The sequence below is a fragment of the Thamnophis sirtalis genome, unplaced genomic scaffold, assembly GCF_051295495.1.
Source record: "Thamnophis sirtalis isolate CommonGarterSnake01/CBP01778 unplaced genomic scaffold, rThaSir2_p1.2 scaffold_14, whole genome shotgun sequence".
NCBI lineage: Eukaryota > Metazoa > Chordata > Lepidosauria > Squamata > Natricidae > Thamnophis > Thamnophis sirtalis.
Window position 1 is genome coordinate 4,761,026 of NW_028261394.1, and position 22,410 is coordinate 4,783,435.

A 22,410-nucleotide genomic window follows, 5' to 3' on the forward strand; every position below is an offset into this window, starting at 1 on the left:
GGATCTATCGCAGTGCCCCTCCTGCCCCCACCGTGTTCCAAACTCAGACGCTTGCCGACGGGGTTGATCCTTACATCGTTGCTGTGCCCCGAGGTGATATGATCCCATATTGTGACCTTCTGACCAGCCAAGTCAATGGAGAAGCCGGAATCCCTTCAAATCGGTGTGACTGGCAATACAACTGCAGTGATTCATTTAACGGCCGTGGCAAGGAAGGTGGTAAAATGGGGCAAAATCCACAAATGTCACACTTCGCGACAAAGGTTTGGGAGTCAAGTGTGGTCGTAAGGCGAGGATTGCCTCTGTCCATTGTGTATCTGAGTATTTAATAGCACTTGGACTTGTATACCGCTTCACAGGGCTTTTACAGCGGTTTAGAGAGTCAGCCTTCTGCCCCCGATAATCTGGGTCTTCATTTGACCCACCTCGGAAGGATGGAGGGCTGAGTCAACTTTGAGCTGGTTAGGATCGAACTCCTGACTGTGGGCCTGCAATACTCCATTCTAACCACTGCACCACCAGGAAGAATGAGAAAGGGAATAAGAGGGATGGAAGGAAGGAAAGGAAGAATAGCAGCCCTTAAGACTTATATACCGCTTCGTAGTCCTTTCACAGCCCTCTCTAAGCTGTTTATAGAGTCAGCCTCTTGCCCCCAACAATCTGGGTCTTCATTTTATCGATCTCAGAAGGATGGGAGGCTGAGTCGACCTTGAACTGGTCAGGATCAAACTCCTAAGAGTGGGCCTGCAATACTCCACTCTAATCACTGCACCACCAGGAAGGAGAATGAGAAAGGGAATAAGAGGGAAGGAAGGGAATAAGAGGGAAGGAAGGAAATAAGAGGGAAGGAAGGAAGGAAGGAAGGAAGGAAGGAAGGAAGGAAGGAAGGAAGGAAGGTGTTATAATATAGTTCCTTGTGTAGGCGTAGCGGTCACCCATGGCCCAGTTCATACCAGGGCATGCAGAGCCACGCTGAACCACACAGGAGAAAACAAACTCCTAAAACTCCATAACATCCTGAGATGTGCCCTACCATTGACGTCCAGGATTTGCCCAAATATAGACAGAACTTCCCTGAGCAGTAGATTAGAAATTGTACTTTTACAGGCTGTTTTTAAGCACATGCTATTGCTCCTCCTGCCTTTGTCCTATCTCAATAAAAGGGGCTCTCAGACCCCCAATCTGGGTCGCTCCATCTCAAGAAAGTTCGTGTCCTGTCTTTTCTCAAAATTGGCCTCATGGACAAACCACGGGAACGTTACAGGAAGGAAGGAAGGAAGGAAGGAAGGAAGGAAGGAAGGAAGGAAGGAAGGAAGGAAGGAAGGAAGGAAGGAAGGAAGGAAGGAAGGAAAGAATAGCAGCCCTTGGACTTATATACAGCTTCACAGTGCTTTTACAGCCCTCTCTAAGCGGTTTACAGAGTCAACCTCTTGCCCCCAACAATCTGGGTCCTCATTTTATGCACCTCGGAAGGACGGAAGGCTGAGTCAACCATGAGCCAGTCAGGATCGAACTCCAGACTGTGGGCAGAATTAGCCTGCATTACTGCATTCTAACCATTGTGGAAGGGAGGGAAGGAAGGAAGGAATAGCAATAGCACTTAGACTTATATGCCGCATTACAGTTCTTTTACAGCTCTCTCTAAGCAGTTTACAGAGTCAGCCTCTTGCCCCCAACAATCTGGGTCCTCATTTTACCCACCTCGGAAGGACGGAAGGCTGAGTCCACCTGGAGCCGGTCAGGATTGAACTCCTGGCAGTGGGCAGAATTAGCCTGCAACGCTGCATTCTAACCACTGCGCCACCAGGGCTCTTCAACAAATAATTTCATCTTTTTGTGATAAACTTCCCGTCGTTTGTTCACCCAGGGCAAGTGACTGTTTGGAACTGCATGGATTCGAACATTTGCAGATAACAGCCACTGACCCATCTGGGCATGGCTGTTGGCTAATGCCTTCTTCGGGACCGATTCTCCGTCGGAAACCAGGATACATCCAAAAACAAAAAACAGGGAGCACAAATTTTCTTTTAATTACAAAAAAAAAAAAAAAATCGAAATTACAATATAATACAGAAACTTTTTACACGCGGATTAGAACGGTTTCCTACCAGAAGGGTAAAGAAAAATATTCTTTTTTTTTCCCCCCGCTCTCCTGGTTTTGGGTCTTTTATTTTTTATTTTATTTTATTTAGTTTTCAGCTGTGTTATACAAAGTTGTAGAACATGCAACTCTTTCCGTTGATAGGGCTTTGCTCCTTTAAATTAATTTCTCTCTCTCTCTTTTTTGCTAAGTGCAAATGCTAAATTTCTCTCTCCACCTTTTAAGGCAAGTTAAACGCAACACTGCAAAACTGATAATTGAAAGTACCTATTAAAATGTCAAAGTTGGGGGGGGGGAGCGGAATCCATATACTTCTCCTTGTCTACCCGTAAAAAGATGCAATCAATGCTTTCAGCGAGATAGATACTCTATACCGTATATATTTATATATATATATATATGCATATATATAAAAAAGAAGCTACCAATTAAAAAACACCTCACCACCACCACCCCCCGGCAAAAAATGGGATTTTCATACAAATTCCACCCTCCACCCGAGTAACTTCCCACACCTAGGCATGTCCGTTTAAAAGATTCGAGGGGAAGATTCAGGTGAAAGAAGAGAGGGGGGGAAAAAGACAGAATTAGGCCAACTGACAACATCCAGGAGTTTTAAGAGAAAAAGATTTGTGAAAAAAAAAAAAGCAGAGAGGAAAATTCACACCCGCAACCTCGCAGACTTAATCGATCGTATTGCTGGAGCCCCGAATCCAGAAAGGGACAAAAATTAAAAAAATTAAAGAAGAATCTAAAGGCTGGTCAGATTTGTTAAATCTCTTCGCCCAAACCTTGGTAGGAGTGGGTTTTCTTCGGAAGGGACAAAGGTAAGACCGCAGGTGGCCTCCCATTTTATTGGCACAACCTCTGGAGGTGTGGTAGCCAAAACAACCTTCTCATCTTCCAAGTTTTGAATAGTCAGGGTTTGTTTTATTTTAAAAATGTATGACGTTACCTGCTGCAGATCGGACCAAACAATCAATCAATCAATCAATCATCTCAGTGGGAATTGATAACCTGGAAAGTTCTGGAGATGTTTTGGGCACGCTGTTTCTTCCTTTTTCATGTAGATCAGAGGTGTCCAAACCTGGGAACTTTTTAAGACTTGTGGACTTCAACTCCCAGAATTCCCCTGGTCCACAAGTCTTAAAAGTTCCCAAGTTTGGACACCCCTGAGGTAGATAGTTTTGGAAAAAGCAAAGAGCCGATGGGAGTCAGATGTTTTTTGTCAATAACTTTTCCCTGATGCTTTGGACCTTTCTTCCTACCCATATTTTTCTTCCTCAAATGAATTGGGAGACTTGGCCTCAAGGAAAGCCCAAGAAACAGACATGTCACCGTTGAGTGGGCCAGCTGAAGTTCTCTAGAAGATGCTGAGGTGAGCATGGCTAGTGATGGAGAGAGAGCCTGGGCTTTTCCTTCTCTAAACCATTTCCCTGAAGCAGAGAAAATGGAAATAAGAAATTACTTCGTTAAATCAGGGCTCTCCAACTTTCTCAGCAACTTTTTAAGACCCGTGGACTTCAATTCCCAGAATTTAACTTCGGCAAGGATCTTCCGCTGAGTGGGGAATTCTGGGAGTTGGAAATCCACAGGTTTTAAAATAGCCAAGGTCACCTCTTGAGTTAAATGATGAAGGAATTCTCACTTGTTAGTGGCAACCTTGTTCCAACTCCTAGTTCAAGTACAGAGATGAGATCTAAGAGGCAGGTTGGGTTTTTCCACAACCAGAAGTAAATAAATTCAGCCTTTAACCAGCGGAAAAAACCGTGCTAATTATCTGGAACTTGAAGCAGAGGAAGGAGAGGGGAGAAAGGAATTTCTGCATCAGCAGATGAATGATGTAGGAGCAAAACGAAGGATGCAACTCCTTTCCAGTTTAAATCTAGTCCAAATAGCCAAAACCTATCCAGAATATGGTTGTTGTTTTTTTAAAGAAACGAAGCTTTAAGATGCAAAAGAACTTAATTTCCCAGGAATGAGGATTCTTTCTAAAACTCAAGCACTTCCACGAGAACAGGTCCCTTTTAGGTTTTAAGTGGTAGCAAAATTATTTTACATATATATATATATATATGAGAGCGATGTACTGATAAGTCAACAATTTCTACCTCAAAGAAGTCCAACAGTTTTAAGATTAAGGTGCCGACTTTAAAAACCTGAATAAGATCCATTTAGCACAGTATCAAGATCAGCTCGGACTTGATGTGTTTCGTGGGCTTGGTTTCCGTGGCCGAACGGCAGCAAAGGAAAAAAAAACACACCCGATTTTGAATCTACGTGGTTAAGTTGGGGCCAGAAGTGGCGACACTTGGAAGACAACAGAAAAAACTTTGGGATGGAAGAACTTTGGGAAAATATGGCTCCTCTCGGATTAAATCCCCAGCCAGTCCCAATACGGAGATGCGTTTTTACCGTCGGGCGCATCAAACTTTTTCTCACCAAGGAAAAAAAGGGTCCCAAATTTGCCATGGGAACGTTCGGCTAATGGATCAGTCTGATCGATCGGGGATTATGTGTGGGCCACAAAGACCTACACATACACACACTGGGTTGTGAAACCCTCCCCCCCCCCTCCCTGCCCTGGAAGTGAGCAGCTATTCGAAGCCTCCAAGGTTTATTTCAGAATAATTTGAAAGAAAAAGCTCTCGGTAAAAAGAGTATGCATGATCACGTCCAGAAGGAAAAGCAGGGAAAGGGGAGAATGTCGACCGTTTGGGGTATCCAGGAGGAAAAACAAACGCACATTTAAAAAAAGCTGGCTTGATAATATGGCGTGGAAAAAAAACAGGTAGCTAGAATCAGGGAGGGAAACTCTTGAAAAACAGCTGTCTGGCTTCATTTCCCTGGCGGTTCCCAGATTCTTTTCCACTCTTAAACGGAGAGGGAAGACGAAATGACAATATTTACGGGTTCGCTATGGCCAAAAGGATCCTGCCGTACAAGGAATAATAATAAGTTTTTTTTCTCAGGAGGGAAATTTGAAAATAAAATAAAATAAAAATAAAAAGGGAGGGAGGGAGCGATCTGGGAGACAAACAAGAGCCAGCCCAGATTCAACCACATCTTTTTTGTATTACTATTGCTTTGAGCTGGAAGCTGCGAGGAAGATTCCCTCGGTTGGGATTTATGTTTAGGAAAAGAAAAGAGAGAAAGCCGTTTTCTGCAATATTCCCACCCCCCCAAAAAAACCCTGGTGTCTGCCAAGATGCAAGAGGCCCTCAGCTTCCAGGCTTCTGACCCAGAGAGACCCTCCCTGGCCAAAACTTCAGAGCTGAGGGTCATCAACCTGATGTGGGGTGGCTGGAAGGTTCGGGGAAGGGAAGCTGTTTCTGAAGACAAGGAAGTTTTCCTTCCTGAAATTACGAGAACCAGTCGTGGTGCTCACTTCCTTGTCCTCCAAGCTCCCGCTGATCACGCAGGACCTTTCTGAGGTCAGCCCTCTTTCCCAACCACGGAGGACCGAAGGGGGCTACAGGTGTTCTGAAGATGGAAGGGGAGATCTGGGGGAGCATGAACATTTGGAGAACAGTCACTATCCGTCCATCCAACTGATCTAGACCATGGCTTTCTCAACCTGAGCGCAGGGATGAAATGCTACAGGTTCGCCCAAACCGGTAGTGGAAAAAATGCTACCGGTTCGCCTGAAACTGGTAGTTCACCTACCGGTTCGGACGATCAGCTGCGTGGCAATCGTGCAGCACAGCTGATTGTACGCACAGCTGATCGTCGGAACTACCGGTTAATCCAAACCAGTAGTAAAAAAAAATGCTACCGGTTCGCCTGAAACTGCTAGTTCAGTTACCGGTTTGGTTCCGACAATCAGCTGCGTGAGAATCGGGCAGCACAGCTGATTGTACGCACAGCTGATCGTCGGAACTACCGGTTCATCCAAACCAGTAGTAAAAAAAAAATGCTACCGGTTCGGTTCGGAACCGAACCGGTAGCATTTTTTTTTTACTACTGGTTTGGATGAATCGGTAGTTCCGATGATCAGCTGTGCCGTGCGGTTTATATTCACTAGAAAGCAGGAAAGACTGTTTTCTAGCAAATCTAAATTGTGCGTTATGGCTGTTCCCCCTTGCTGCTCTATTTACCTTTGCAGACTCTGAAAAGGGTTCTTAAATCCTTTTTCAGCGCTGCGCGGTAGCGCCGGCGGTGCGCACGCCCACGAAGCGAACTGGTAGCGAAGCGAAGCGGTCGCAGACGGCAGAGCGTTTCACCCCTGCCTGGGCTGTTTTAAGATGGCTGGGAATGCTGGGCTTTAAGATGGATGGATTCCAATTCCCACAGCTTGCTGAGGAACTCTGGGAGTTGAAGTCCACTCCTCTTAAAGCTGCTCAGGTTGAGAAACTGAAGTCAGCACTTAAACAGTTCTGTGGAAGAGCCCAAGACCTAAACGTTGAGACCACAGATCTAGCTTCTGGGCTACCTGTTCGCACCTGGGTTTCAAGAGATGGAGGATGCATAAGGGAGCTTAGAGCCATGTGCTCCCACAGGTAAGGGGTGGAGGGCCCAAGGGCACTTCTCCCAGCTGTGGGGAGCAACCCGAGCATTCACCCTAACGCCAGAGGAAAAGCGGAGGAGGCCCAGCCCAACTGCGCACCTGTCTCTCTCCAGAACCCCCAATATTTCTGGCCCCTTTTGTAGGGCAGCCCTACATCCCTTCGTTCCACGCACAACGGAGGAAACCTCCACGAGGCTGCAGCGTCAACAGCCAAATCGGGGCTCCAACTCCAGACACGAATAACCGAAAAGCGGCAGCCGGCCACGGCGATGGCCACAACCGCCAATTTAATTTCAAGACCGATCCGGTTCATCTTTTCAAAGCTCCCCCTTTGAGCTGCAATCGAGGTGCGTCAAATTCCCGAGGGGTCTCTCCCAGCTCGCGTTAGGAGACCCCGGAATCTGTCCCCTGCTTTTCCTAGCAGGAGGAGGAAGCGGTGGAAGATCTAAGCCAAAAAAAGAAAAGAAAACCACACACACACACACTCGCCACGCCTGGTTTTCTGGGAACTAAGGACCGCCACTTGAGTGTTTCAAATATTCCAAAGAGCTCCCCAGCTATCTTCAACCTCTTTTGGGGGTTCAGATATTGGGAGGCCCTACAGCTAATGGAAGAAGTTGACCAGGACAAATTTGGTTGACCTAGAACGCATTTGGGCCATAATGTCGCCCCCCGTCCTCCCACCCAACTCCTGCAGAAGCCCCTCTTCTCGAATAGCGTGAGCACCTGGAGAAAAAATTAAAACAGCGCCGGGATAAACCCTTATTGCAATCTAGGGCTCCCCTGCACCTAGCGGAGGGCAGGGAGGGGGGGGAACGGACCTTTGAACTGAGAGAGACAGGAGGCGGGAAGGAACAGGAGCCCAGATGGACATTGTAGTTTCGTGGAAGCGGGCGGGCGGGAGCGACCGTCGACAACCAGTGTGTGTGGACTTTCCCTGCAGCAAAGTTCCGGAAGGAACGGCGCCTATCCCGGAAGCGGGATCAGAACCGATGCCGAGGCTGAGGCCCAAAGTGCATAGGGAGGTTGGGCTCCAACTGCAGGTTCATTGGGGGGAAGTCGTAGTTCACTCTCATGTTGGGGAGTGGGGGGACGTAAGGGGCCGGGATGGGCCCCAGGTTGATGGGCCCCAGGTTGTTGTACAGGGGGTGCACGGGGGCCAAGGGGAAAGGGGGGTGACCGAAGGGGTAGGGGCGCATTTGGTGGTGGTGGTGGTGGTGGTGGAAGTTCTGGGGAACCGGCCTGGGGATGGCTTCGATCCGTGGGATCTTCTCCGCGGGTTTTTCTGCCGGAGGGCCGATCCGCTTAAAACTGTTTTCTGCAAAAGAAAACAAACGAACACACACACATATATATATGTAAGTAAGATAAGATAGACAAGGAGGTGATCACTTCAAAAGAGTTATGGGTGCCCTGTTTGAATGGGTTTCCTTGTATTAGGATGATGCAACCAGGTCATCTGGGTGGATCTTGGTCTATATTTCTTTAGCGACAAATATGGACTAGCACTGAGGATGCTCCCTAATTGGGTCATGAAATCCCTGCAAGGAAACTATCAAACTCAGAGAGCACCAAGGATCCCACAGTCATCATCCTCCTCCTCCTCTTCCTTCTCTATTGTTCTTCATCCTCCTCCTCTTCCTCGTCTTCCTCCTCCTCCCTGCAAACCCAACTCCCTTCTAGCACTGATGATGTTCCCTAGTTGGGTCATGGAAGGTCTGCAAGAAAACCACCAAGCTCAGAGAGCAACAAGGAGCCTACAACTCTTCTATTATTATTATTATTATTATTATTATTATTATTATTATTATTATTATTATTATTATTATTATTATTATTATTATTATTATTATTATTCCTCCTCCTCCTCCTCCTCCTCCTCCTCCTCCTCCTCCTCCTCCTCTTCCTCCTCCTCCTCTCCATAAACTCCATTCCCTTCTAGCACTGATGATGTTCCCTAGTTGGGTCATGAAATCCCTTCAAGGAAACTATCAAACTCAGAGAGCACCAAGGATCCCACAGTCATCCTCCTCCTCCTCTTCCTTCTCTATTGTTCTTCTTCCTCCTCCTCCTCCTCCTCCTTCTCCTCCTCTCCATAAACTCCATTCCCTTCTAGCACTGATGATGTTCCCTAGTTGGGTCATGAAAAGTCTGCAAGAAAACCACCAAGCTCAGAGAGCACCAAGGATCCCACAGTTGTCCTCCTCCTCCTCCTCTTCTTCCTCCTCTCTTCTTCTTTTTCTTCTCCCTCCTCCTCCTCCTCCCTGCAAACCTCTCTCCTTTCTAGCACTGATGATGTTCCCTAGTTGGGTCATGAAAGGTCTACGAGAAAACTACCAAGCTCAGAGAGCACCAAGGATCCCACAGTTGTCATCCTTCTCTTCCTCTTCTTCCTCCTCTCTTCTTCTTTTTCTTCTCCCTCCTCCTCCTCCTTCTCCCTCCAAACCTCTCTCCCTTCTAGCACTGATGATGTTCCCTAATTGGGTCATGAAAAGTCTGCGAGAAAACCACCAAGCTCAGAGAGCACCAAGGATTCTATAGACCTCTTCCTCCCCTTCTCTGCCTCTCCTTTCCCACTCCTCTCCTCCTTCCTGCCTTTCTCCTGTCCACAACCCCACTCCCTTCTAGAGCTGATGATGCCACCTAGTTTGGTCATCATTGGTGTTGCTGTACTGATGATGTTGCCTAGTTGGGCCATGAAATGTCTGCAAGAAAACCACCAAGCTCAGAGAGCACCAAGGATCCCACAGTTCCTCCTCCTCCTCCTCTTCCTCCTCCCCCATCTCTCTGCAAACCGCACTCCCTTCTAGCACTGATGCTGCTACCTAATTTGGTCATGGAACGCCTGCAAGAAAACCACCCAGCTCAGAGAGCACCAAGGACCCTGAGCTAAAAACATTCTCCTTTATTGGGAAAGACGAATATTCCCACCTAACGCGGCTTCTCATGCTTCTCTCCGTTCCACGCAAAGTTTAAAACCAACCTCCGTTCTTCCTCTTTTGCTCTTCTTCCGCTTCCTTCTGAATTTCCTGGATGATCTTCTCGTCGTCCTCCTGTAAGAGAGAGGGAGAGCCAGGATGGATCACGAGAGATCTGGGTCGAGACGCTTAAACTTATACGTGCACAGTGTATAAAAAGGAAAACCCGCGAGGCTGAACGAAGAAGCCCCCCCCCCCGCGGCTTCTGCTCTAATAAATTAAGAGGGGGAGAAAAAAATCTAATTTATTTTGCACACATGCGTTTTCAGACCTTGGCTCGGGGTCTGCTGATGTGTGTTCACGGCGGATCATCCCCGACTCCAGGACTGAAAAATATTTCACCGCTACCCCCTGCGTCTCTTGGCTCCTGAAATTTCATCCACAAGACTTCAAAGCATGCCTTGAGGTCTTCCCCTGAGGGAAGTGACTGCCCGGAGGCACTTCTGAACAATCCTCATTCTTCTCCTTCTCAAATTTAACAGATGGACACAGTTGGAAGGGACCTTGGAGGTCATCTAGTCCAACCCCCCCCCGCCCAAGCAGGAGACCCTATACTATTTCTGACCAATGGCAGCCCAATCTCTTCTTGAAAGCCTCCAGGGATGAAACTCCCGCAACCTTCGAAGGCAACTTCTGTTCTTTACAGATTCACAGAGTTGGGAGGGACCTTGGAGGTCATCTAGTCCAACCCCATACTCAAGCAGGAGGCCTTACACCATTTCTGACAGAGGGCAGTCCAGTCCCTTCTTGGAAACCTCCAGGGATGAAGCTCCCACAACTTCAGAAGGCAACTTCTGTTCCATGGGTTGATGGTTCTCACTGTCAGAAAATTCCTCCTTATTTCCAGGTTGAATCTCTCCTGGATCAGTTTCCATCCATTGTTCCTTGTCTGGCGTTCGGGTGTTTTGGAGAATAGGTTGACCCTATTCATCAACTGCACTTTCCTCACTTTGCCATTTCTTTCCCCGAAAGTCAATAAATCGACATAACAACAGTCATATATATATATATGTGTGTGTGTGTGTGTGTGTGTATGTTATATTTGTGCTGATAAATAAATAAAGGGAGACTAGTATAGATCTATTTCAAGCTATTTAGCTCTCATCAGCTAGCCATACCCTTGCTGGGAATCGAACCTGTGCTCTATTGCCTCTTAGGCAGAAGTGTTAACCATTGAGCTACAGAGCTCCGACTCCTTATCAGCCAGGCCAGGGTGAAAGGTATATATTTAAAGTCACAACCCCTGGTATGCTCAAATATAGGAGGAACTCTGCCTAAGAGGCAATAGAGCACAGGTTCAAATCCCAGTAAGGGTATGGCTAGCTGATGACAGCTAAATAACTTGAAATAGATCTATACTAGTCTCCCTTTATTTATTTATCAGCACAAATATAACAAATGTAACAAAAAGGCAACAGTAAAAAATATTGGGTTTCTGTCTGGATGGTCTCTTGTGACGAGCCGAAGGACAGGGAATGGAAGTGCGATCTTCCTCCCATATTTGGCCATACCAGGGGTTGTGACTTTAAATATATATATATATATTCTGAATGTAGACTCAATGGACTGCTAACATGAGAAAAATGCTAAGGGCGAAGAAACTCATGTAAACTGAAAAACTAGTTGGAAACAAATGGCCATCCCATTACAAAAAAATAAAATTATAATAATCCGTTGGACATCTTGTTTTCATTTCTTCCCTTTTTAACGTCTTCCTGTATTTTCCCTTTCCTGTAATGTGGAAAATCCTCTGGATCTGGAGGAACCCCTAGGAAACATGCGGTCTCAGCTGAACATGTTTGCACACCCCAGCACACACACACAAAGAGAGAGAGAGAGACACACACACACACAAAGGGATGATATAGAAGCTTGCCAGTTTCCCAATTTGGATTTCATAAAAAACATGTCTGGAAATTGTGTCAAAGCCTTTTCTCTCCCACCCACTCCCCCTTTTTAATGTTTGATGGGAACCAAATAGCATTTTGGCAGGAGGATTTATTGTGTGTGTGTGTGTGTGTGTGTGTGTGTGTGTGTGTGTGTGTGTGAGAGAGAGAGAGAGAGAGAGAGAGAGAGAAAGCATGCGAGTACGAGAAAGAAATGGAACAGGAGAAAGAAAGAGAGAGAGAAAGAGAGATAGAGAGAGAAAGTGTGCATGCACATGAGAGAAAGAAATGGAACAGGAGAAAGAAAGAAAGAGAGAGAAAGAGAAAGTGTGCACGTGCATGAGAGAAAGAAATGGAACAGGAGAGGGAGAGAAAGAAAGAAAGAAAGAAAGAAAGAAAGAAAGAAAGAAAGAAAGAAAGAAAGAAAAAGAAAGATGATTCAGCCCAACTGAAATTTGTTCCTGGATTCATTAAGTCACTAATTTATATTTTCACGGATCTTCCAAGCTGGTCACTAGGCCAAAAGGAACTTTTGTGGGTCTTTCTTCCCGCCTGCTGCAATGGCCGCTCGCGAGTGACTTCCTTGGCGTGCGACAGCCAGGATATGAATCCTTTCAAGGTTGCCCTTGTGATGCTTCTGGGATGTTTGTGGAGAGGAGAATGCGAAGCACATGTGCGCATATGTGGCTGGAGGATCGGCTGACGTTTACAAGGGACGGCGTTAAAAAGGAAGATTTGTAGCTATCAGCTGTAGAACAAAGCCACGAGAACTCCTTCCAAAATTCCCCTCTCCAGAACGGGTTGCTAAGATAAAAAGTTTTCTTCCTTCTTTCTGTCTCTCTCTCGCTCTCTTCTTCTGAAATTCCTTTCTCCAGAACAGGTTACTAAGATAAAAAGTTTTTCTTTCTTTCTTTCTTTTTCTTTCTTTCTTTCCCCCCTCTCTCTCTATCTCCCTCCCTCCTTCCTTCCTTCCTTCCAAAATTCCCCACTCCAGAACAGGTTGCTAAAGTAAAAAAATGTTCTTCTTTCTTTCTTTCTTTCTTTCTTTCTTTCTTTCTTTCTTCCTTCCTTTCCTTTCTCTCTCCCTCCCTCCCGCCTTCCTTCCTTCCAAAATTCCCCTCTCCAGAACAGGTTGCTAAGATAAAAAGTTTCCTTCCTCCCTTCCTTCCTTCCTTCCTTCCTTCCTTTTCTTTCTCTCTCCCTCCCTCCTGCCTTCCTTCCTTCCTTCCAAAATTCCCCTTTCCAGAATGGGTTGCTAAGATAAAAAAAAGTTTTCTTCTTTCTTTCTCTCTCTCACTCACTCCTTCCAAAATTCCTTTCTCCAGAACAGGTTGCTAAGGTAAAAAGTTTTCTTTTCTGTTCTTTCTTTCTTTCTTTCTTTCCTTTCTCTCCCTCCCTCCCTCCCGCCTTCCTTCCTTCCAAAATTCTCCTCTCCAGAATGGGTTGCTAACATAAAGTTTCCTTCCTTCCTTCTTCTTTCTTTCCTTTCTTTTTTTCTCTCTCCCTCTGCCCTCCTTCCTTTCTTCCAAAATTTCCCTCTCCAAAATGGGTTGCTATGATAAAAAGTTTTCCTTCCTTCCTTCCTTCCTTCCTCCCTCCCTCCCTCCCTCCCTCCCTCCCTCCCTCGCACCCTCCTTCCAAAACTCCTTCCTCCAGAATGGCTTGCTTCTTTCTCTCTCTCTCCTACTCCAAACAGACAGAGAGAACTTCTTACGGTGAAATACCAAATTATGGAAATAGCGAAGGAGCAGCCCATGGTGCCTCTGACAGCCAAACGGGGTGTGGGGTGTGGGGCACGCAGCCCTCCTGCATCCCGTTTTGGTTGGCAGGGTGCTGGAAGAGGCATCCATCCCCTCTCCTTTCCCCCATCCCAGCCAGCCCACAGAGGAGAGCTACAATGCTGAACTGGCCCTCAAAGAAATCCAATTTTGACACCCCTGATCTAAGGCTCACGGCCCCTGAGGCTTCAGGTTGCCCAGCTCTGCTCGGGACTGGAAGTCTCCAGGCTAGCCGTGACTTGGGGGGGTGGGGGGGGAGGCAGAAAACTAAAGAGGGAGGGGGAAAAACCCCCACAAAGACCAGAAAGAGAGTAGAGAAGCAAAATCCCCCCCGATCAAACTGCCAGACAATCTTGATTGCTGAAGCTTCCCCCAGCAGACGTATTCCTTTCCAGCTCAGAAACAAAACCCCGAAATAAAACAAAAATTTTCTCTTACAAGATATATTTACAGTCTTTGTATCAAGCCGGAATAACTGGCTAATTATTTCAGGATGGAGGGAGTTATATTTAAAAGTGGCGTTTTTCCCATGAGTCACTAGGAACTGGGTCCTTCCATCTGTAATTTGATATGCAGGCATATATAGATCTCTCCCCCCCCCCAATTTTTTTTCTCTCTCTCCATGTGTGGGCACAGCTGTTCCCAATAAGCTCAAAATGCTTTCATGATGTATGGATGTTCGGAGGGAGGAGGAGAACAAGGACTTTAAAAAAAAAGAGAGACAGATCATTCCCATATTAAACCAGGGATCGTCCCAACAGCAATTGGGAAACGGTGACGGAGCCCAGCCGAATCTCGCCGAGAAAGTGGAAAAGTGAAGGCAGAGAGGCAGGGTTGAAATGGGGAAAGGACACCCAGCAGGACAAGAGCGCGGAGAAGATAAGAGTAACAGAGTTGAAAGGGACCTTGGAGGTCTTCTAGTCCAACCCCCTGCTCAGGCAGGAAGCCCTAGACCAGGGGTCTCCAACCTTGGCCATTTGAAGACTTGTGGACTTCAATTCCCAGAATTCCTCAGTCAGCAAAGCTGGCTGAGGAATTCTGGGAGTTGAAGTCCACAAGTCTTCAAGTGGCCAAGGTTGGAGACCCCTGCCCTAGACCATTTCAGACAAAAGGTTATCCAACATCTTCTTTGAAACCTCCAGTGCTGGAGAAACCCACAACTTCAAGTTGTTCCACTGGTTAATTGTCCCCACTGTCAGGAAGTTTCTCCTTAGTTCTAAGTTGCTTCTCTCCTTGATTAGTTTCCACCCATTGCTTCTTGTCCTGCCCTCAGGTGCTTTGGAGAATAGTTTGACTCCCTCTTCTTCTTTGGGGCAGCCCCTTTGACATTAGAACACTGTTATGTCATCCCTAGTCCTTATCTTTGTCAAGACTAAACATTCCCATATTTAGAGAGACGTTAGAAAGATTGGAGAAAGATAGATAGATAGATAGATAGATAGATAGATAGATAGATAGATAGACAGACAGACAGACGCTCAATAAACACAGAGAGATCCTAAAGTAACACTACCACTTAGCACTTAGGTATATATATCGCTTCACGGTGCTTTTACAGCCCTCTCTAAGCGGTTTACAGAGTCAGCCTTTTTCCCCCAACAATCTGGGTCCTCATTTTACCCACCTCGGAAGGACGGAAGGCTGAGTCAACCATGAGCCGGTCAGGATCGAACTCCTGGCAATGGGCAGAGTTAGCCTGCAACACTGCATTGTAACAACTGTGCCACTAGGACTTCCTTCCTTCCTTCCTTCCTTCCTTCCTTCCTTCCTTCCTTCCTTCCTTCCTTCCTTCCTTCCTGCCTTCCTTCCTGCCTGCCTGCCTGCCTGCCTGCCTGCCTGCCTGCCTGCCTTCCCACTTAGCACTTAGACATATACTGATTTACAGTGTTTTACAGCCTCTCTAAGCGGTTTACAGAGTCAGCCTATTTGCCAACAATCTGGGTCCTCATTTTACCCACCTTGGAAGGATGGAAGGCTGAGTCAAGATTGAACTCCTGGCTGTGGGCAGAATTAGCCTGCAATATTGCATTCTAATCACTGTGCACCATGGATGGATGGATGGAAGGAAGGGAAAGGAAAGGAAGAGCAATAGCAATAGCAATAGCACTTAGACATATACCGCTTCATAGTGCAGTTTACAGAGCCAGCCTCTTTCCCCCAACAATCTGGGTCCTCATTTTACCCATATTGGAAGGATGGAAGGCTGAGTCGACCTGCATCAACCTGGAGCCTGGTGAGACTCGAACTGCCAAATTTCAGGCAGCCGGCAGTCAGCAGAAGCATCCTGCAGTACTGCACTCTAACCACTGTGCCACCACAACTCTTGGCATCCCTGGACGTCTCGGGAGTGGGGGCATCTTCCTGGTTTCCCCTACTCCGATAAGATCAGGTGGTCCTCAAACTTTTTAAACAGGGAGCTAATTCATGGTCCCTTAGACTGTTGGGGGGAAAGGGGTGGACCAGCTGGGTGGGCATGGCTAGGAGGTCATGTGACTAGGTGGGGCTCGCGAAGGTGTCCTGCGCTCGGCCGAAGGGTGGAGACTGGCAGGTGGGCGGGGCAGCCTCATGGTCCTGTGCGGCCCGAATTAACGGCTTTGATGGTCCGTAGTTTGAGGACCCCTGGATAGAGGAGATAGATAAGAGGATGACGCCACTACCACCACCACTCATGAAGGGTGCTAAGGAATGGCACTTTTTAAACGAAGCTGGACACTCGTGGAGTCAACCCCCTTGGGATGGTGGAGAGGACCTTGGGGAAGAAATCCAGGGGTGTCCTAGGCACTTACCGTGGGGTCCGTCCAAAGGGAACACCTGGCACAGTCTTGACACGGGGCTCCCGGGGAACGAGGGTGCTGGCAGAAGTGGTCGTACCCGTTAATGGCAGCTCGGCAGAGGTAGCACATCTGGGCCCCGCAACGACACGACATGCGGTTGCAGCCTTCCGATTTGATCAAGCCGGTGGCGCATTTGTGGCACTTCCTGATGCGGGCCGCCGTCATCTTCTCTTCTCTGGAAGGCAACAGGGTCAAGAGTAAGGCGGGTGCCGGAAAGAGGACGGTTGGATTATAGGTGGACAACGGCTCCCGTGCCGGACGGCTGCATTATTTGAACAGACTGTTTATTATGATTAGGATTATTGTCGTATCTCTTACTGAAAACTAATTGTACCCACACAACAAGTTGCTCGGATAGATAGAGAGGTTTTTATGTATATTTTTAAAAAGTATCAATAAAACACACACACACACACACACACATATATGTATATATATATTAGGTGTTTTGTCAAAGCATAATCATAATCATTCCCCTGGCTCAGCTGATGAGGAAGGAGAGCTTGTGGCTTAGAGGTTAATACAACTGTCTAATATGTAAAAACAGACCAGGTTCAAATCCCAGTAAGGGTATGGCTAGCTGATGAGAGCTATATAGCTTGAAATAGATCTATACCAGTCTCCCTTCATTTATCAGCAAAAAAAATAATGTATGCATGCATGCATGCATGTATGTATGTATGTATGTATGTATGTATGTATGTATCTATGTATATGTATATGTGTGTGTGTGTATATATATATATATATATACATACACATACATCATACATACATACATACATACATACATACATACATACATACATACATATATACATACATATATATATATATATATATATGTGCAGGTCTTGGTGTATTCAGGTCTTTTACCGTGTAAGATTGAGAGTATCTTGGCGACATTTCAACGAGGTCCCACTCGCCATTTTCAGGCTGGTGTCTTCGGCTTCGTGCTTGTGCGAGCAAAGCGTGATTGATTGGAGCTGCCGTCTTTCTATAAATATTGGTGGGAGTGTGTGGAGTGCTGGCTTTGTTGCTGAAAGCGGGTTGGTTGGCTGCGTTGTTACATCTTGATTAGTTGATGGAGTTGATGCATGCAGATTAGTCGGCTGTTTTGTAAGTCAAGACTGCATACATCAACTCCATCAACTAATCAAGATGTAACAACGCAGCCAACCAACCCGCTTACGGCAACAAAGCCAGCACTCCACACACACCCCAACAATATTTATAGAAAGACGGCAGCTCCGATCACGCTTTGAGCCAAAAACACCAGCCTGAGGATGGCGAGTGGGACCTCGCCGAAACGTTGCCAAGACAATCTCAATCTTACATGGGAAAAGACCCGAATACAACAAGACCGCCTACTTGAGAGACCGCCTACTGCCGATCACCTCCACATGACCCATTAGATCTCATCGTTTAGGCCTCCTCCGAGTTCCATCCGCTGGCCAATGCCGACTGGCCACCACGTGGAGGAGAGCCTTCTCGGTGGTAGCCCCGACCCAATGGAACGATCTCCCCGTGGAGCTTCGTACCCTCACCACCCTCCAGACCTTCCGCACGGCCCTTAGAACCTGGCTATCCCGTCAGGCCTGGGGCTAAAGATTGTAACCCGCCCGAATGGTATGAATGTTGCGTTTTAATCATGTACTGTCTTATATGTAAAAGTCTGTGTCCCCCCTTCCTTTTGATTGTGAGCCGCCCTGAGTCCCCCCAGGGAAAAGGGTGGCATACAAATAAATAAACTATAAAGTATAAACTATAAACCAGCATACGTCTACACCCGTGAAAATCTACGAAAATACATATATAAAAACAACCATGACCTGGATGACTGAGGATCTCTGTAGACCAGGAGTCCCCAAAGAGCCTGGGGAAGGCCATTTTTGCCCTCCTGGAGGCTCAAGGAAACTCTCCGGAGCCTGTGGAGGGTGAAAAATCGGTCTACTGGAAGTACCGGAAGTCCCAAGGGTCCATTTCCAGCTTCCGGAACCCGGGGAAGGCAGTTTTCACCCTTCTGGAGGCTCGGGGAAAGCCTCCAGAGCTTGGGAGGGCAAAAACACCCCCCCACACACACACACTCTCTGTAGTCACACAAACGTTCACTGCACATATCCATCCCAGGGCCGTAGTTTGAGGACCCCTGATTCAGTGCAATATAGAAAATGGAAATAAATTTTCTGCGGACCTCCAAATTCTCGCGGACCACCAGTTTGCTGACCGCTGATCTAAGGAGATCTCCTTTCAGGGACCGCCTTCCTTCCTGAGATGGCTCTCACCTTCCTCTCCGGAAAGACTCTCATTTCAAGGCGGTTAATGGTGCCCAGAACGTCCGCTTCGGAGTTGCGACGGGACGCCCAACCACCTTAGAGCCGAGGTGGCGCAGTGGTTAAATGCAGCACTGCAGGCTACTTCAACTGACTGCAGTTCTGCAGTTCGGCTGTTCAAATCTCACCGGCTCAGGGTTGACTCAGCCTTCCATCCTTCCGAGGTGGGTAAAATGAGGACCCGGATTGTTGTTGGGGGCAATATGCTGACTCTGTAAACCGCTTAGAGAGGGCTGAAAGCCCTATGAAGCGGTATATAAGTCTAACTGCTATTGCTATTGATGATGCCAGTAAGATTTATTTTCATTGCCTCTGGCTTTGTTCTACGCTGATTTTTTTAAAAAAGGGGGGAGACTTTTATCTACACTTATAGTTAAGCTGCCTACCTGCTGTTTGAGGTGGGTGGCCATATGGTTGCTTTAAATAAATAGCCAAATAAAGAACCGAAGGAGACAAAAACCAATTAAGTCTAAACATTTATCACTGAATCCACATTCTGCGGGGCTAAAGACCGTCTCCCGGAGAACCAGACAGAGAGCAAAACGTTCGGCTAGAGACAATGCAAAGTGTGAGAAACCAGCAGCAGAAGGATGCTGACTTCTGGCAGAGAGAGAGAGAGAGAGGGAGACAGAGAGAGAGAATGCAGAGCTGCGGGGGCAAAAAGGGGGCCCGGGAAACCAACCCCACTCCCGACGGGTTTTCAACCGAGCGGGGTTTTCTTGTTGCTTAGTTACCGGGATGCTGCCAAAGACGTATGGAGCTTTTGCAAACAGCGGACCGAGTTTAGAAGAGCAGTAGCGTTGAAGACTTATATACCGCTTCACACAGGACTTTACAGCCCTCTCTAAGCATTTTATAAATGTTAGCATATTGGCCCCCAACAATCTGGGTCCTCATTTTACTGACTTCGGAAGGATGGAAGGCTGAGCCAACCGTGAGTCGGTCAGGATTGAACTCCTGGCAGTGGGAAGAATTAATCTGCAATATTGTATTCTAACCACTCTGCCACTACAGTTTCCTTCCTTCCTTCCTTCCTTCCTTCCTTCCTTCCTTCCTTCCTTCCTTCCTTCCTTCCTTCCTTCCTTCCTTCCTTCCTTCCTTCCTTCCTTCCTTCCTTCCTTCCTTCCTTCATCTTCTCCTTCCTTCATCTTCTCCTTCCCTTCCCAAGGAATAACACTTAGACTTATATACGGCTTCACAGTGTTTTTACAACCTCTCTAAGCAGTTTACAGAGTCAACCTCTCGCCCCCAACAATCCGGGTCCTCATTTTACCTACCTCGGAAGGATGGAAGGCTGAGTCAACCGTGAGCCGGTCAAGATTGAACTCCTGGCTGTGGGCGGAGTTAGCCTGCAATATGGCATTCTAACCACTGTGCCACTACAGCTTCCTTCCTTCTTTCTCATTTCCATCCCCTTCTCACCTTTCTTCCTTCCTCTTCCTCTTTCCCTTCCCAAGGAATAACACTTAAGACTTATATACCGCTTCACAGTGCTTTACAGCCCTCTCTAAGTGGTTTACAGAGTCAACCTCTTGCCCCCAACAATCTGGGTCCTCGTTTTACCGACCTTGGAAGGATGGAAGGCTGAGCCAACTGTGAATCGGTCAGCATTGAACTTCTGGTTGAGGGCAGAATTAACCTGCAATATTGTATTCTATCCACTGTGCCACTAGAGTTTCCTTCCTTCTTCCTTCCTTCCTTCCTTCCTTCCTTCCTTCCTTCCTTCCTTCCTTCCTTCCTTCCTTCCTTCCCTTCCTTCTCCTTTCCATTTCCTTGCTTCTCATCTTCCTTCCTTCCTTCCTTCATCCATCCATCTTCTCCTTCCCTTCCCAAGGAATAACACTTAGACTTATATAGCGCTTCACAGTGTTTTTTACAACCCTCTCGAAGCAGTTTACAGAGCCTCGTTTGACCCACCTCGGAAGGACGGAAGGCTGAGCCAACCTTGAGCCTGGTGAGGATCCAACGGCTGGCAGTGGGCAGAGTCAGCCCGCAGTACTGCTTTCCAATCACTGCGCCGCCACGGCTCTTAAAAGTGGTGGCACAGTGGTTAGATGCCAGAGCCTCCGGGGTGAGCCATAGCCTGTCCGTTTTAAGCGTTTGCAGACCTTTTGATGTATGTCGGGCGAGTTTTGATATGCTTGTGCAGCTCTTATTTTTAAGATAAGGCAAATCAAGAAGGACTGAGGTTTACTTTATGGTTCTGGGTCAGAATGACACGAAAGCATCTCCTTCCCTCCCATCTTACGCCAAGGACACACCGGCTAATACAATCTTGAGTTTCTTTCTCACCCTTTCCTGTTTTTCCCCAGCTTAAGCTGATGCTTTTGTTAACAACTTCTGTGCTGTCCCCTAAGCCCACCTTCCCCCTCCTCTACACCGCAGCTGTTAAAAGTCGTCAACACAATTTCCCATAGATGGAGGCGGCAAAGAAGACAAAAAAGCTAAGCCTTAAAATAGTTTAAAAATAAAAATAAACACCCCCCCACCCACTAAACTCAGGAAACGGTGAAACATCCTGTCTAAATTCAGGGGTTAAGAGATGGCCCTTTGTGTGAGAACTTCAGTCCTCTAAAGCCACCAAGTTGCTCATCCCTGCACTAAGCCAGTTTGTTCTGATCGCGGTTTATGAAAACAGCCACATTGGTTGGGTTGTACTATTATTACATGCTCTAGTAAAAGTGAAAGTTCCCCTCGCACATATGTGCTAATCGTTCCTGACTCCAAGGGAGTCATCTCTGTTTCAAAGCCGAAGAGCCAGCGCTGCCCGAAGACGTCTCCGTGGTCATGTGGCTGGCATGACTCAACGCCAAAGGCTCATGGAACACTGTTCCCTTCCCACCAAAGGTGGTTCCTATTTTTCTACTTGCATTTTTTTACGTGCTTTCGAACTGCTAGGTTGGCAGGAGCTGGGACAAGTCACGGGAGCTCACTCCATTATGCGGCGCTGGGGATTCGAACCGCTGAACTGATGGCCTTTCCGATCGGCAAGCTCAGCATCTTAGCCATTGAGCCACGGCGTCCCATTACATGCTCTAGAGGTGTTAAAAGGGCCCCTGTGCCATCCACTCTTTCAGTGGTGAAATTCAATTTTTTTTAAACTACCGGTTCTGTGGGTGTGGCTTGGTGGGCGTGGCTTGGTGGGCGTGGCAGGGGAAGGATACTGCAAGCTCTCCATTCCCTCCCCACTCTGGGGCCAGCCAGAGGTGGCATTTGCCGGTTCTCCGAACTACTCAAAATTTCTGCTACCGGTTCTTCGAACTACTCAAAATTTCCGCTACTGGTTCTCCAGAACCTGTGAGAACTTGCTGGATTTCACCCCTGCTCTCTTTGCAAAAGAATTGTTAGCAATCCTGGCTTGCAGAGCAAAATGGGGAAAAAGAGATCAAGGCTAGCCCTTCCTCTCCCCCCTGCCCACACACACACTTAGGAAACCTACAAACAGGGGCATTGTATCTCAATGATCAGGAAATATCACCAGGAAATGATTTCTTAACAAGGTAACATGCAAATTTCTCGCCTCCGATGCAAACTCTTGTTTCCGTTGGCTAATCAACGCAGATGCGTCCCTAACCTTGCAGAGTGCCCAGAAAGAAGGAAAAAATAGAGTCATTATATTTCGCGGCGTGGAAAAACAAATGAAAAGGTTTGCATACGGACCTAAGGAGAAAAGCAGGGTTCTCTGTGAAAGAGGGAAGAAAACGGAATTTACCCACAAGGCGCTCAAGAACCGCAAATCCTAAGAGTAATTTTGAGGTCTCCTAGTTCAACTCTACCAAAACTCCCAATTCTTCTCAGCAATAGCCCAACTGCCCTTCACCAGATCCAAGGGGTGGGCTGGTTGGAGGTGGCAGGGTTTCGGGAGAACCTCTAGCTAAGATTCTGCGCAGTTTGGAGAACCCCCAAGCCACACTCCTGGCTGGCCACGCCCACCTCGCCCCTCCCAGGAGTCCCCACGCGGCCCGTGCAGGTAAGGCTCATCCTGAGGCTCAG

General features: G+C 47.2%; 1 protein-coding gene across 1 annotated transcript in view; it reads right to left on the reverse strand.

Annotated features, from left to right (window-relative positions):
• Positions 1-6,104: 6,104 nt before the first annotated feature.
• The window catches only part of RNF216 (ring finger protein 216), an 89,361-nt gene continuing 73,055 nt past the window's right edge, over positions 6,105-22,410 (reverse strand). The window contains 3 exon segments of the mRNA XM_087728483.1: positions 6,105-7,926; positions 9,592-9,661; positions 16,037-16,259. Of these exon segments, the coding sequence (XP_087584609.1) occupies positions 7,592-7,926; positions 9,592-9,661; positions 16,037-16,259 (628 nt within the window). The 3' untranslated portion in view covers positions 6,105-7,591.